This window comes from Syngnathus scovelli, chromosome 11, assembly GCF_024217435.2.
Source record: "Syngnathus scovelli strain Florida chromosome 11, RoL_Ssco_1.2, whole genome shotgun sequence".
NCBI lineage: Eukaryota > Metazoa > Chordata > Actinopteri > Syngnathiformes > Syngnathidae > Syngnathus > Syngnathus scovelli.
Window position 1 is genome coordinate 6931437 of NC_090857.1, and position 14022 is coordinate 6945458.

At 45.4% G+C, this 14022-nt stretch overlaps 1 protein-coding gene across 2 annotated transcripts; it reads right to left on the reverse strand.

Annotated features, from left to right (window-relative positions):
- Positions 1 to 4096: 4096 nt before the first annotated feature.
- Positions 4097 to 13689, reverse strand: dyrk3 (dual specificity tyrosine phosphorylation regulated kinase 3). 2 transcript variants are annotated; one of them, XM_049732763.2, is made up of 6 exons: positions 12900 to 13689; positions 10924 to 11033; positions 7852 to 8057; positions 7450 to 7753; positions 6922 to 7338; positions 4097 to 6841 (listed from the first exon to the last, which is right to left on the reverse strand). In XM_049732763.2, the coding sequence occupies exons 1-6, from the start codon at positions 12940 to 12942 to the stop codon at positions 6107 to 6109; spliced, it is 1815 nt and encodes a 604-aa protein (XP_049588720.1). In that variant the 5' UTR covers positions 12943 to 13689; the 3' UTR covers positions 4097 to 6106. The 2 variants fall into 2 exon arrangements, with proteins under 2 accessions (XP_049588720.1, XP_049588722.1); XM_049732765.2 differs by lacking the exons at positions 10924 to 11033; positions 12900 to 13689 and adding an exon at positions 9640 to 10895.
- Between the last annotated feature and the right edge of the window lie 333 nt (positions 13690 to 14022).

The window sequence follows — 14022 nt, forward strand, 5'->3', positions numbered from 1 at the left end:
CAGTCGGGGGACTAATAACCGGAATAACTGGACCAACTAATGCCAACAGAAAGCTATCTGTATTTTTTATCACTTGTAAATAAACTCGCCTTCTCAACCACTCGCACATGTCCAAAGCTCCTTCTCCAACCTGTGAGGAAAGTCAAACGGTGATAGATTGAGTGGGCAAATGGTCCCACGACAGCCAAAGTGTGTGATGGGTTTAACTTGTAAAGACGTGCCCAGCTGTGGCGTGTGAGCTCGGCTGTGTCATTGGGTGATGCACGACCAAGAAGTAGACTGCAATCTGCTGTGGAGCATGTGAGGACATGTGTCTGGAAGGGTGTGTGTGTGTGTGTGTGTTTGTTGGGGGAAAAGGGGTAGTGAGTTAAATGCACGCAAGCTAGCACGTCCCGCTTCGTCCATTTACTGGTAGAGTCAGCTGTCCCTGTGGTCCACAGCCAGAAGCGCCACACGTACGTCTCTCTCGTGTGTGTGTTTGTGTGTATACACTCGCTGACCCAGGACTATGTGAGTTTATTATAGTTGTGTGGGCGTAGCTGCATTGCATGCTTTCTAAAGTTGAAAACGGGGGGAGAATAGAAGTGAAGTTGAGCTTGTCCACTTGCCCTCATTGCCATAACATCAGACAAATGAGATTATTAATGCTTTATAACATGCAAACAGTGCAACAAAACAGGCCTTCTCTGATGACCTAACCCCAACACGAAGCACTGACCTACATTCTAATGACTTGTTCCAGGAAATTTTAGTCATTTCTTACTTCCTTCATTGAGTCAATTCTCTTCGTTAGTATTTCTCTGAGATTCACTGCTCGCTAACAGCATTACATCTAAATTTGGAAGTTAACTAATCTCTAGGAATAAATCATGTCCAACGTGTTTGTCCTACTTTGTTGTTTTGTTTTTCAGCGAGCATGGCAGCGGTGAGATTAGAGCACAAGTCAGTATGCCAAATAGCGACAGGTGAGCTCCGAAGCATATGGTCAGAAAGGTGACTGGGTTGCTGCGTAATGGGATTGATCTAAGCTTCTTTGACATGACGAAGGAAGGCCTGCATTGAGGAAAACAGAACAAATAGTGTGAAAAGCATTAATTATAGTTCCATTCTTTTGGGATTTTCCAGAAACTGTTTACTGCAACTTAACAGTGCTGCCAGATGTTTTAGCCTGAACTGTGTGTATTTTTAGATAATAGTTGACTGGCTGCACAATTTGAGGGCTTCTTTTCTAGGATACAGTTAGTGCACAGAAGACAATCTGAGCAGTAAATGATTCAATTGTCACAATACCTTTAATAAATGTCAACTGAAATGACGTGTTCCATGATCGACGCTGCACCCTGCCTCTTACTTAGCTGGGTTAGCCTCCACATCAATCATGAATCAAATGAGGTCACTGGAGTACTGCTGTCTTTATGAATTCTTGATACACCACTTGTGCAGGTGTTCCTACTGAAGGGGCATCAGAGTGGAAAATCTCATCATTCTTTTATTAGCACACTGAAACTAAAATTAACAAAAGGGTTTATGTGGTGGTGTCAGGGGAAAAATACTGACGGAGTAACTACTGACTACCTGAGATGATTACACAGTCTCCACAATAACTGTGATGGAGGTAAGGTTGGTTGCTCAACTGGTTGTTGCACAAATGACACACCAGCCTGCACGAAAACACGAAGGACTCAAATGCTACGGTGTGTAAGATGAGCAGGCCGTCGCTCATAGGTAAGATTCCAAAAACGTTGTACGCCTGCGGGTAAAGATGAGACTGGCGTTCACAAAAACCTGTTTGACAAGTCGCAACTTGGCTGTCACGCGTATGAAGTGACGCCGATAAGCGCTTTCAACAATTAGTCATCAGCTTTTTGCAAGCATATCGGGAATTCTACTTGTTTGCTTCTGCACCTGTGATGGAAAAAAAAAAAAAGTAAAGTGGTAAGAGTACAGATTCAGTCCGTCCTTTTGACTCCTGGCTTTGTCATAAATTATTTTTTATTTAGTTCACATTAGCTAGCGGGGTAACATTTTTTATCGTTCCAAGTTATCAGAAATGGGTATTATGAATACAATGGATCTTTCAAAACATACCCAGGCGTTGTTGGCGAAGTATTTATTTCTTCATTTTGATTATTGTGGTTGCACGTCACATGGTGAGAACATGCCCAGTTATTAAATGTCAAATAATGGTGCACAAATGGCGTGATGACTTAAAAAGGGCAATAAAAATAAGACTCATTGTCTTCATTTGTCAGGTACACCCACGGAAGTAACCAAAATCGGACCTGTGCATTCGACCCATCAGAATAGCGGACGCAGCTTTACAAAAGAATACCATCAAGATGATTTTGAAAAACTTTTGGGAATTTTTATGTGGAGTCCGTGTGCTTTTCTATGTAATTTAGAAACATGAAGTGGATGACAGTGAGTCATCACTTGTGACATATTTGTTGGCACACCAGGCCCAACATGAATTTCACAGTACCATCATTTCTGTCCAGGTTGGTTTCATGAATTTGTTTGGAATAATTCTGTTGAACCACCATTCAGTTTTTTTGATTCAAATCCTTATCCAATGCATTTTCGGCGTTACTTCGGTGTACTCACGGACCGGTTGAGTTTCCTTCTGTTTTCTTTCATTTTTGAACTCCTTGGTTGATTCGTGTCCACCATCGCCTCACACTGCCGTTTCAGGATTGCTCGCTTAAGTTTACTTTGCGAATGTCAGCTTGATACACCACATAAGAAGTTTAACATAACGCGACCAATTCAGGTCATCAAACACCGTCGATCTCATAAGGTACCGGATACTAACAAGGTGAAAAACAGATATGACCTCACTGCCGTGCACTTCCGGTTCCGTTGAAACCTACTAGCCAATCAAAACAGTGTACTCAAATTACAGTGATCCCTCGCTACTCCATGTTTCGTTTATCGCGGCTTCGCTACATCGCGGATTTTTTTTCCAAATTAAAACATTTAAAAGTCAAAATAAAACGTCTACATTGAGGAAACGTGTCTAACCTTTAGGACAATGTAGTATTGCTCCAAATGTTCATTTACATTCCTTAAGAAGTCCGATTTCGCGCGTAAGCACGATCGAGAATTAGCATCTTTCCGCTAACTCGTTAGCCTGCCCAGTACTTCTTGTTGGTGACCATACTTTGCGGATTTCACTTATCGCGGGTGGTTTTTGAAACAAACTATCCGCGATAAACGAGGGATTACTGTATAACTAATCAACAAAATATACAAATAAATTATAACTAGGCTAAAGCGTTACTAACGTATTAATCCCCCAAAATATCAATCAAAATTACTTTCTAAATTGGCTCAGCCTGAGTTTTGTCACACTTTTGTAGTGCCGTTTCAATGTGACAATAGTAATGTAATTAAGCGCCAAGTTCATTTGATGGTTGAAAATCCCTTACTGGTAATTGGGGGACTAGGGATTGAACAATGTGTCATACTAAGTCAAGGGCACCGATTTTGTCCCCTTATCTCACCCCGAGAGCTTATTCAGGTGTCCGTGAGCATCGCTGGAAACTTTCATAACCAAGGTGTCAAATGACAAAAACATTAATCTTGGGCTAATTGAGTCAGCATGTGCTTTGACAATGGATCACATCTCTCCACCAAAGAGCATTTGAGATACCTCCGGCCATCACGGGGAGGTGTGTGCGGCCCGGCCCTCCAGATGAAGTATCCCTGGTACCAGTCACTGGTCCCCACTTGTGGATGTCGGGCCCTCATGCCACCCTTCCGAAATCTGTTTCTGACAGTTTTGCTAGAAACACTTGAGTGTATCTATTGGAGTGGCGTCAGAGTGGAAAATATTCACCATTGTTTTGTTAGCACGCCAAAATGAATACGAGCAAAGGGCCTACGTGAGGGTGTTAAGGGAAAATTAGTGACGTAATAACTACTTATTAGCAGAGATAATGTCTGGATGATTACACAACCGGTCTAAATCTCCCTTCCAACAAGCATCCACAAAACTGTCTGATGGAGTTCAGGCTGCATGCGGCTAATATCCCAAAAGTGTGATTGACCCGCCGCATTTTGATACAGCTATTGAAATCAGTCAATTGGCACTCAGTTAATAACCATTTTCATTTATTTTTCTTAAAAAAAAAACTATGACAACTTCATTTGGTTACTTTACATTTCTCTTCTGGTCGTCACTCAGCAGTTAACTTTTTAAGATTGTGATCTCATGCTGGAACAGCAAACATCCTGCTACTATACCGCACACCACGAGTACAACATGACAGCATACATCTTGTCTTCTGAATCTGTGTTTGGATTTGATTTCCACTTGACATTTTGGGAGCGACTCGCAATCGAAACCACTTCTATTCAAACAAACAATAATCAACAACAATGGAGTAGAAATCCCTGACAGTTTTACTTAGAAAACAAGGGATGAGATAGACAAGTCTTTGAGCAGTGTGGTCCATACAACATGCACCTGACTACTTTGTAAATTTGTGTGTGACTGAACAGCACCATAATTCAATATATATATTATTGGGTTGACAAGGTTCCCTGGCCTAGATGACAGTACGAGAACAAGGGGGAGGGGGGGGAGTGAATCTAGGTCAGATTGTGGAGCACGCAGGCCAGGCCCCATTTGTGGCGCCGCTGCGTCACGGCAACACAACTAGACTGTACGCAAACGGTAGCCTTCGTAGCAGCGCTCCCCAACCTTTAATGCGCTGCACAGTGGACCTTTCAACAGACAAGCAAATAAAGGAAATCAAATGGTTGCATTTACAATGCTCCGTCAGGCAGAATGGAATTGTAATTAGTGGGAGCTCTGTGCTGATCTTGGCGTTTTTTCTTTTATTGTGTCATCACTTTTGGTGCGTCAATGAGTTATAATACCGCACCTTAGGTAGGACTGTTGATATTGTCTTTTTAAATCGTTTTTCAGTATTGGGCTTTTTTCTTTTCTTTTCATTAACATTTTGAAAGAGGAACACTTTTTTTTTTTTTTTTTTCAAAAAAACAATAAATAAATCTGATGATCAATTATTCATTTGTTCAGTCTCTCTGTGCAGCCGGGCTTGTGGTCTAGTGGTTGGGGAACCCTGCTATATAGGATTAAAGGATGTATCAAGTATGTCTCCCTGAGAAACATGCCTTCTAATCGGTACCACAGAGGGCCATCTTTGCTACTGGCCCTTCTCAAGAGAAAGAAAATGGCTCATAATCATCACATTCGGTAACATTAAGCTTGTGTTTCTTTTAAACGGTATTCCACCCTCCCCAGTAGGGAGACATGAGCTGTCATTACACTGTTCAAAAAAACAAGTGCATTTTAGTGGTCCTAAAACACGACTATATGGCTTCGGGCAGGAGGCTAGGTAGGAGCCAGTAAGCAAAGTGAGACCATGACACTTCATCTTCAACCTTCAGGACGAGGGGACTTTAAACATACGTCGCTCGCTCTTCATGTCTCCCGCAGTAGCACCGCCAAGCCGAACGTGTTCACGCACACACTAATGTCACATATTGCCTAGCACCGGGATTAGGTAGAGAGTTCGATGAGAAGAGGTGGAAGGTTATTGCAGAAATTACATGATGCTGTCGTCAAAGTGTTGCCTGAATGTGTCAGTGTGCTCTTTTGGACTGCAACTGTCGACTGAGTAAAGCTTTGTCTGCTAGTGAGCTAAGTAGGGAGTTTGTAGCCCTTTTAACTCCTCAGAGCGTTTGATAATAAAGAGTGAGGCATTTGAGTGCGGCCAACTAAAAACACTCAGGTGGGAACAAATTCACATTAAAAACACTCACACCTTTGTACAAAGCATGATCTAAATCAACGACTGTATGGAAACCGCACAGCCGCCCGGGGAAATCTTTTGTATAAAAACTTAATGAGTTTTTTTTTCTTTTTTTTCTTGTGTCGTCTCTCGTTTGCTTAGCTAATATCAAAAAGCCAAAACTGGGGTGTCGACACCGCTCAGTTAAAAAAAACAAAGGACAAGCGACCATTTTAAAACCTAGACTCCACTTCCTCCTGCGCTCTGACTCCTCCTGAGAAGTGCAGAGGAGGAGGAAGGGGAGGAGGGAGAGAGGAGATGAGTGGCGCTCTCTCTCTCTGTCTCTAAGTGACGAGTTTGGGTAGGACTGTGCGAATAGGTATGGCCTCGCCTGAATCCCCCAACATGTTGCTTCTCAGTTTGTTGTTAGCAGCGGCGGTGCCCAGGCCTGATCCCCCCTTGGCTGTGATGGAAGGGAAGGATGTGCTGTGGTGATCCCCGGGGAGGCGCTTGGCGGGGGCCCCTTGGCTCCGATCGGCCGCGGGCAACGATTTGGGCAGCCGCCGATAGAGCCAAGGGTGTCTGAGGGCCTGGCTGGGAGTCAGCCGAGATGACGGGTCCCAGTCCAAACACTTCTTGATGAAGTCAATAAAGGTGGCATCCTCGCAACCTTTGAGCGCAGCGCTCCACTCTTTGCTAGCCGGAGGGCCTCTCAACTTACCACGGCGGGAGCGAGACGCCGTCAGCACGGTGGCCCCCGTGGGCAGGGTGTTGGATCCGCAGTAGCGGGGGTGGCCCTTGGAGTTGATGAAGGTCTTTACTCTTTTGGCCTGATCCAGAACCTTCTGAGGAGGCATGCCCAGCAGCTCCATGACGCAGGCCAATTGGTCGCCTTCGTCCTCTCCGGGGAAAAGCGGGTAGCCCGTCAGCAGCTCGGCTAGGATGCAGCCGAAGCTCCACATGTCGATAGGTAGGCCGTAGCGAGCGCCGAAGATCACCTCGGGAGCTCGGTAGAAGCGAGACTGGATGTATGTGTAAACGCGCTGGTGCTCAAAGCAGCTGGAGCCAAAGTCAATCACCTGGTGGGAGAGGAATCAAGACGGTGAGCGAGTTAGAGAAAGATGTCGCCGGCGGGCCTCGTGGAGGTGCGCTTGAATACCTTGATGCCGCTGCGTCCCTGCTGCTTGAGCAGAATGTTCTCAGGCTTGAGGTCACAGTGGATGATTCGGAGCCTACTCAGGGCTTCCAGGCACTGCAGGATGGAGTGAGCAAACTTCCTGACCAGGGGCAAGCTGAAGCCCTGGAACTTGTTGCGCTTGATCAGCTCGTAGAGGTTCATACTGAGCAGCTCGAAGGTCATGCAAATGTGGTTGCGGAAGGTGAAATGTTCCAGCATGTGCACCACGTTCATTGTACCGCTGCGGTCCTGCTTCCGCAGGTGCTCCAGGATACGGATCTCCTCCTGCGCCTGGCGGTGGAAACGCTTCTCATTGCGGACCATCTTCAGAGCCAGGTGCTGCTGCAGTTTGTGATCGTAGACTTTGGCCACCTGACCGAAGCTGCCCTTGCCAATAATCTGAAGACAGCAAAAGGGAGGCGGATGAATAAGGCAAGATTTACTGTAAAGATCTGACACATTGCCGACACGTGTGCAAATATATGCTTTTGAGCATCTCCTTTGCCTTACCTTGAGAAACTCGTAGCGGTAAGCCAGGTGGTCATGGGGGACGTTGATGTAACCGCCTTGCTCGTCGTCATATCCGCAATTGTTGCTGCCGCCGGCGACGGCGGACCTCTTCTTGGCGTTGGGTCCCACGAAGTAGACGTCCGAGTAGGAGTGGATCTCCGTCTGCTCAAGGCTGGTCAGTTGAGACCGGTAGAGTCTCACGGCCTGTTCTGGCGTGAGAGGGCCACACAGTTTGGTCGTGTTCCCTCCATTGGCAACCACTTGAGAGCCAGAGTTGTCATTGGAGCCCTTATTGGCATCGGAGCTGTGATAAACGAGAGCAGACTCCAGGTGGTGAGCAAATACCCTTCCGTGTTAAGTCAAAATGTTACATTTTTTTAAATATTCTTTCTTCTTTCCCACCTGTCACCGCTGTGGTCCTTGGACAAGGTGGTGGGTGGTGCCGGTTTACTGGCCGCTTGACCGCTGGTCCCGTTGTTTGGAGGTGCAACCGTGGTAATGGCACTGATCTTGCGATTGTTAGCCGAGTCCTCGTACAGATACTTGACCTTCAGCTGGCCACCTCGTACGGTTATCTGATCCCTCATCACACCCTTGTTACTGACTGCCTGAATAGGAGGAAGAAGAGGCAATCAGATGGACAGAACAGGTTTGAAACAATAAATGCACATGAAGTTGTGCCACGCTACAACAAAACCTTCAGAATAAGAAACGCTAAAGGAAATATGGCTACATTGGAAATGGAGCCATGATTCGGCTTCTTGGGATGAGCCGAGGTCAGGTTCGCCTACGCAGAAATGTTGATATCAATTTAGCAAGAATCCATTGTGAAGGAAAGGGAAGGCGTCACCTAATTGGCTGCAGGCTGCAAAGTACGAGCGGCATCACTTTGTGCGATCTTCCATCAAAGGCTTTGATTAATCACATACTTTTCCACGTAAATCGCCTCATCATGATTGGTGGTCGATCGTTTGGCGCACCACTAGTTTGAAGTCTTGTTTGTCGACACGCTGACCTACATTTTGACAACCAAAGTAAATACCACACAGACTGTCTGCCATTGCAGAAGGTTAAACCAGTAAAACCGGATGGAGATCCAGTCTGATAGGCAAACCCAGAACCCCCCCCACCTCACCCGGACAAAACAATCAAATTTGACAAACTTCTGTTTGCTTAAATCGAACAATTACATCGGAACAGATCATGCGTATGACTAGATGAAGTCATTCACATTTTCAGATTGACCATATTTGGTGACATTGTAACAATGACAGGACTGAATGTTTAGAAGAGTTTCAGATCTTGTCAGCAGTTTTGTTTGACCAACCGCCTGGAATTCAGTCCTTTAAACTCTTGACTGGTGGAAAGAGAAATATCCACAATGTGATCTGCGGTCAGTTAAGTTATTACTAAAATGAGGGTACTTATACAGTCCGTCCATTTGAAAAGTAAGCTTCATCAAGAATGTTCAGAATTTTGATAATGATCACGTCGGTGTAAATTTTAATTGTATGTTTTAAATTTCATTGCTATGCACTCATTTTTGCATTTAAAAATATATTTGTGTAGATGTTAACCATTATATATTAACATTTTAGTTATCAAGTTTTCCACTTATCATGGCAGTGGCCACCACCCTCACTGCAACCGGTTTGAAATGTTCAGAGGTGGGGTTCACGACAGCCTCTGGGCTTACATGCATTTAACCTGAGCTGATATGCAAATTTCAAAACTCGCAAGATCGACGAGCCCACAGATGTGTCTGTTCGTTCACTTCTTAACAATACATTTATTATGACCTGTGACGAGTGAAATAGGTCCTGGTAGAGAAAAGGTGCCGCACCCCTGGTTTTATTCGATTCGGTGCCGCACCATCGGGAAATGTACAATGGATGGTGATATTTGCGCTTTAATTAGAAAGACGTCACGAAGATAAAAAGCACTGATCCTGCATTCCGGCAAAGCGAGACAACTCAGGGTGCGTTTCCATACGAGCGACTATAAAATCTTGATTTATATGGCTGACCCTGTGGCCTTCCGCAGCTGTACTGCCAATATCATTGATTGAGACGCACATAATGTACGAGCACAACAATCAGTGAGTGACGTGCCAATAGTGATTGATTATTGATCTGACGGGCCTCCGGGAGCAATTCGGGGAAAAGGAAAAAAACAACAAAAAAAACTCACCAAGTGAGCCAAAGGTTAACGTTGTTGAACGAGGGTGACAACAAAGTTCCTCGTGCGCAAAGTGCGACAGATGGAGAGGAGCTTATCTCTTCGCTGTAAGAGAAATGCCTGTAAGCGCGTGCTGGCAGTTGCACAACTCCTCACGTGCAGTAAACCCGCAAAACTTGTCTCAATGCTAAAAACAAAAACAAAAGGTTTTTTTTAGCACCAGCAACCTCAACAAGGACAATCCCACGCAAATTTGTTTATGGGCCAGCAATGACAAACGTGGTTATGTTAGTTGAAGCGAGCAGCTCTGTGCATTCCAACAAACGGAACTGGGGCGCGCTTCTGTCAGCTACATTCAATTGAGGATATTACCTCGGCCAGCGTGACAGCACATACAAAAGAAGAAGAGTGGCTGTGGTAGAACGAACATGCTCTAACCCCTGTGCAGGCCCACTGATGGTGGATTACACTGCACAGTACAACAGTGATGGGGGGGTTGTTGATTAGTGATTTTGTTTGTGGGTCACATTTTCAAGTCCAATAAATCTTTAGACTTTAAACCACACCATTTTGCCCCTTTTGGCACGAGAGGCTTTAGACATTCATTATGTGCACATTTTGTGCTAACGGGGCCATTCAGGTGGCATATAAAGCTAGGTAGCCAGCTTGAACCTACAGGAATTATTGATCGTATTTGATACGAAATGTATTGAAGAGGACAATCGCGTTTCAAAACATCATATGATTGTAGCCAAAGTCATTTATTTATTTTAAATAAATGATTGGTATTTCTTAAGAGCATTATGACAGTGGCTTGAAAATGACTTGGGTGAAAATGCTAATAGGCTAAAGAAATGAAATGTTTTTGCATGGCGCATCACCGCGTTCTGTATGCTGAGCACTTTGCACCGTTTTTATGCGATGCTACAGAATGTAAACACTAACTACCAAACATGTCATTAGAAGGTACAGTTTTCATACTTGCATTACACCGCATCTTCAGTTTTGTCAAACCGAACTGTGACTTTTGTGAACGGGTCCACACGTCTACGGTAGCTAATCCTCATAGAAGCTTCAGAGTGACAAAAAGTACACGAGACAGGCGGAAGTCAAGGAATAAGCTGATCTCTTTGCCATGCAACCGTATAAGAGAAACAGAGTCAAGTTAATGGGATGACAAGAAACAAACAAGGTGTGTGTTGGGGGGTGTATCTCTCCGAGGGACAGGATGTCTGGAGACGCAAAGACAGGAAACATGGCTTTGTTTGCCTTCGGGTTGTTTGTGTGTTTGCTTACTGCGAGCTTGGGCATGGGGGGCAGGCCAGAAGGACTGTTGGTGTCTGCGTCCTCTTTGAGGATGTGGTCCGTCCTCATGTACGAGTCGTAAAGTCCATCACCGTGACGCGCTAAAGGGGGAACAAACACGGCAACATGATCAGAGGGAAAGCATCCAATCAATAACGCAGTCAGTCAAGGATGCATGAAAACGTGGCATCTAATCTCGACGGAAAAAGGCCAAAGCAAAGTCCCCTTCATTATCTCGTCAATCGACTGCAATGTCGTGAAAACAAATTGGAGAAAGCACAGTTCCTGCGACAATCCACCTGATGCGTGTATTGTGAGCAGTACATTGTACCCAAGAGCATGCCAGCGACCTGACCAGCTTAGGTGAGGGCTTAGGGTCCCAGATTGCAAGCGCTGCAAGTGGTATTATTGGCCTAATGGTGGTAACAGATGCCCGTGTGACGACAGCATCTTTCCATCTGCCCATCTGTCCGTTCCAGCCTGCTACCAGGTCAGGTGTGCTTCCAAAAGGGGCTCATTCAATAGCGAGGCGTGCGTGGGGGTCACGTCGCCTCATCTGAGATGATAACAGGCTGAATGTATGAATGAGTCAAGCTTGTAGGTGCTTTCTCAGATGACAAGGGCTGTCAGCTGGCTGTTGGGCTCGATGGTTGTTAGGCAGCGTCCCGCCGCCACAAGGAGCCAGCCGATGAACATTTACATTGCCGACGTGTTTTTCTTCCAGCTAACCAAACAACTGGTGTTCTTGACGAGTGGCCCTTGAGAGCGGTTCTGAGCAAGGGGCAGGTGTGTCACAGTTTGTGTCCCAAGTCAACAGACCTGCACCGGGACAGATTAGACCTGCTGCTTGGATACCCACGCATTAGACGTGTGCAGCACAGCACAGCAAATATAGGCTTTAGGTCTCAGGTGCAAAATATTAGCCAAGCACAGAACCCCATTAGCTTTCTGAAAAGTCCTAATCACTCAGCGGGGGCACAGCACTTTCAAAACACAATCTGCTAGCTTTCGGGGCAAAGCCCTAAAAGCGGAAACAACAAAATAAAAATGCTATTTCCTCAAAAAATGATGCTGAAGAGATAACAATTCCTGTTTGTGTGCTAGATGAGCACGTGATAAAATATGCATGGAAAAAAACAGCAACAAAAACGAAGTCAAACAAGTATCAGATGCCTCGCTTCAAACAAACAAACACTCAATTACTACGTGGATGTCTATCTTGATTTTTAAACATATTGTAGTTATTTAATGTGTGTAATACTATAAAATACTGTAGTGTGCCAAGGCTGTCTCATAAAATAATGAGTCAGTTGTTATCAATCACAAAAATAACAGCAAATTTTATGTGGTGTTTGGATAAAAATGAAATTCAGTTAATTACATTTTGAAGAGTTTCATGTTAGACAGCAATGATGCAAAATTAATTCTAATGAGATGTTTGGACATAGGTTTCCTCCCCGAAATAAACACCTTGCCCCTAATATAAACTATTATTACTCCTAATCTACAACCGGGAAACTCCAGACTGTCTCTGGCTGTAAAGACCAGTGTATAGGAGGAAATATGACTGCAGTTTCGCTCACGTTCAAACATAATGCAGCCAAAACGTGATAGAATAAAAGATCCTGATAACGCTATCAAGGCGTGACCTCGTGCAAAGGGCGCAAAATAAAAGCATGCAAGTAAATAAAATCATCGGCGTTTCCTGGAACGTGTGCCAAAACACGGAGAAACAAATCTCGCGGTTGACTTCTAAGAAAGAGTGACTCGTTTCCACGATCAAGACGGCTGCTTGACCATAAAGTGCTAATACGTGACTGAATCGCGAATTCACAGCCATTTTGATCACAAGGGATTTATGCAAAAGCAAAGCGTCGCCCGACGGTGAAAACTTCCACGAGGGCCTCCTGCTAAAAAGACAAAAACAAAACAAAAGCACGACAAAAGATAGACATCAAAGTTGTTACCTGTTGCGATTGGGCCCTCTGGCTTTCTGCTTATGATCATCATGGTTGTAATTAGTTTGTGATGCCAGCATCCGAAATGAAGACAAGTCCCAGAAAATCGTAAAGAAAAAGTTACATGGCCAACTGAGCTGATGGCACTTTTATCGAAGCTTGTATCAGGCGCAGAGTCCACCAAACTGCCCGGAGTTAGTTTTCGAGTTAAAAGTTACTCCGAACTGCGTTTTTAATTTATTTTGCCCACACTTGTGTTTTTATTGTGTGGATTGCTAATGTTAGCCGAGGTAGCAGCTGGGAGACGCTGGAGATGGGGGGTCGCTTCCTTCAGCTCGCTAGCCAGCTAGCCACGAAACAAACCGCGTCCGTCGGGGGAGCCGCTCCCTCTCTCGAAAAAACACTTCAAGTCCAAACGGAACAGCTCGGCGGTGTGCTCCGTGCGCCCCTCGCCCTTCTCTGTCTGCCAAACAACTAGTTCCAGAGCACCATTCCCGTCTTTATTCTCGTTAAAGACTTGGTGTTTAGCGAACGGCGACGCTAACTCCGTCGGGACGGCTTCAGGGGGAGGGGGGGCTGCTTCGCTTCGGCTATCCAAAACAAGCTAGCGAACGGTGCTCTCGCCCCATGCTAACGGCGCAGACGACCCAAGTGTGGCCTTCCCGCAGAACACCTGTAGTCAGCGCGGCGAAGAAGCGGCGTTTAATCCGTCCGCTCCAAGGTGCGACTATCTTATTCGACGCAGCGATGTTGCTATGGGCGTCTTGGGAGACTCCCGGGGTGAGCGAGAAGGCAGGCGGAGAGGAGGGAGGGCAGAGGGACGGGGAACGGGGAGGGGCTTAGAGGGAACTCCAGGTCAGAAAGAGGAAGGCGCGCCCCCTGGTGGCGCTGAAATGTGCACAGCATTTTGAATCAAGTTCCCAACTTTTGAGCCAGTGCTGCTTAGGCCTTGTTAGATGAACTGATGAGATACAGTTCAACATTGAATGAATGATAATTCTCACAAGCCAATACATGCATAGGATTCTGACCTTCTAGGTCATAAACGAGCCTTGATGGAAAAGGACCGGTGAAACAAAAAATACAAACCACCAATTTTCTTCCTCTTGTTGGAGCAACCTTCCAACTCACC

Bases quoted from the DNA above. Each gene is read 5' to 3' on its own strand.
- dyrk3 (XM_049732763.2), bottom strand. From the start codon at position 12,942: ATGATGATCATAAGCAGAAAGCCAGAGGGCCCAATCGCAACAG. The intron at 11,034-12,899 runs GTAACAACTTTG...TTCCCCCTTTAG, and splicing joins AGAGGGCCCAATCGCAACAG to CGCGTCACGGTGATGGACTT. The intron at 6,842-6,921 runs GTATTCAAGCGC...CTCTCCCACCAG, and splicing joins AGGGACGCAGCGGCATCAAG to GTGATTGACTTTGGCTCCAG.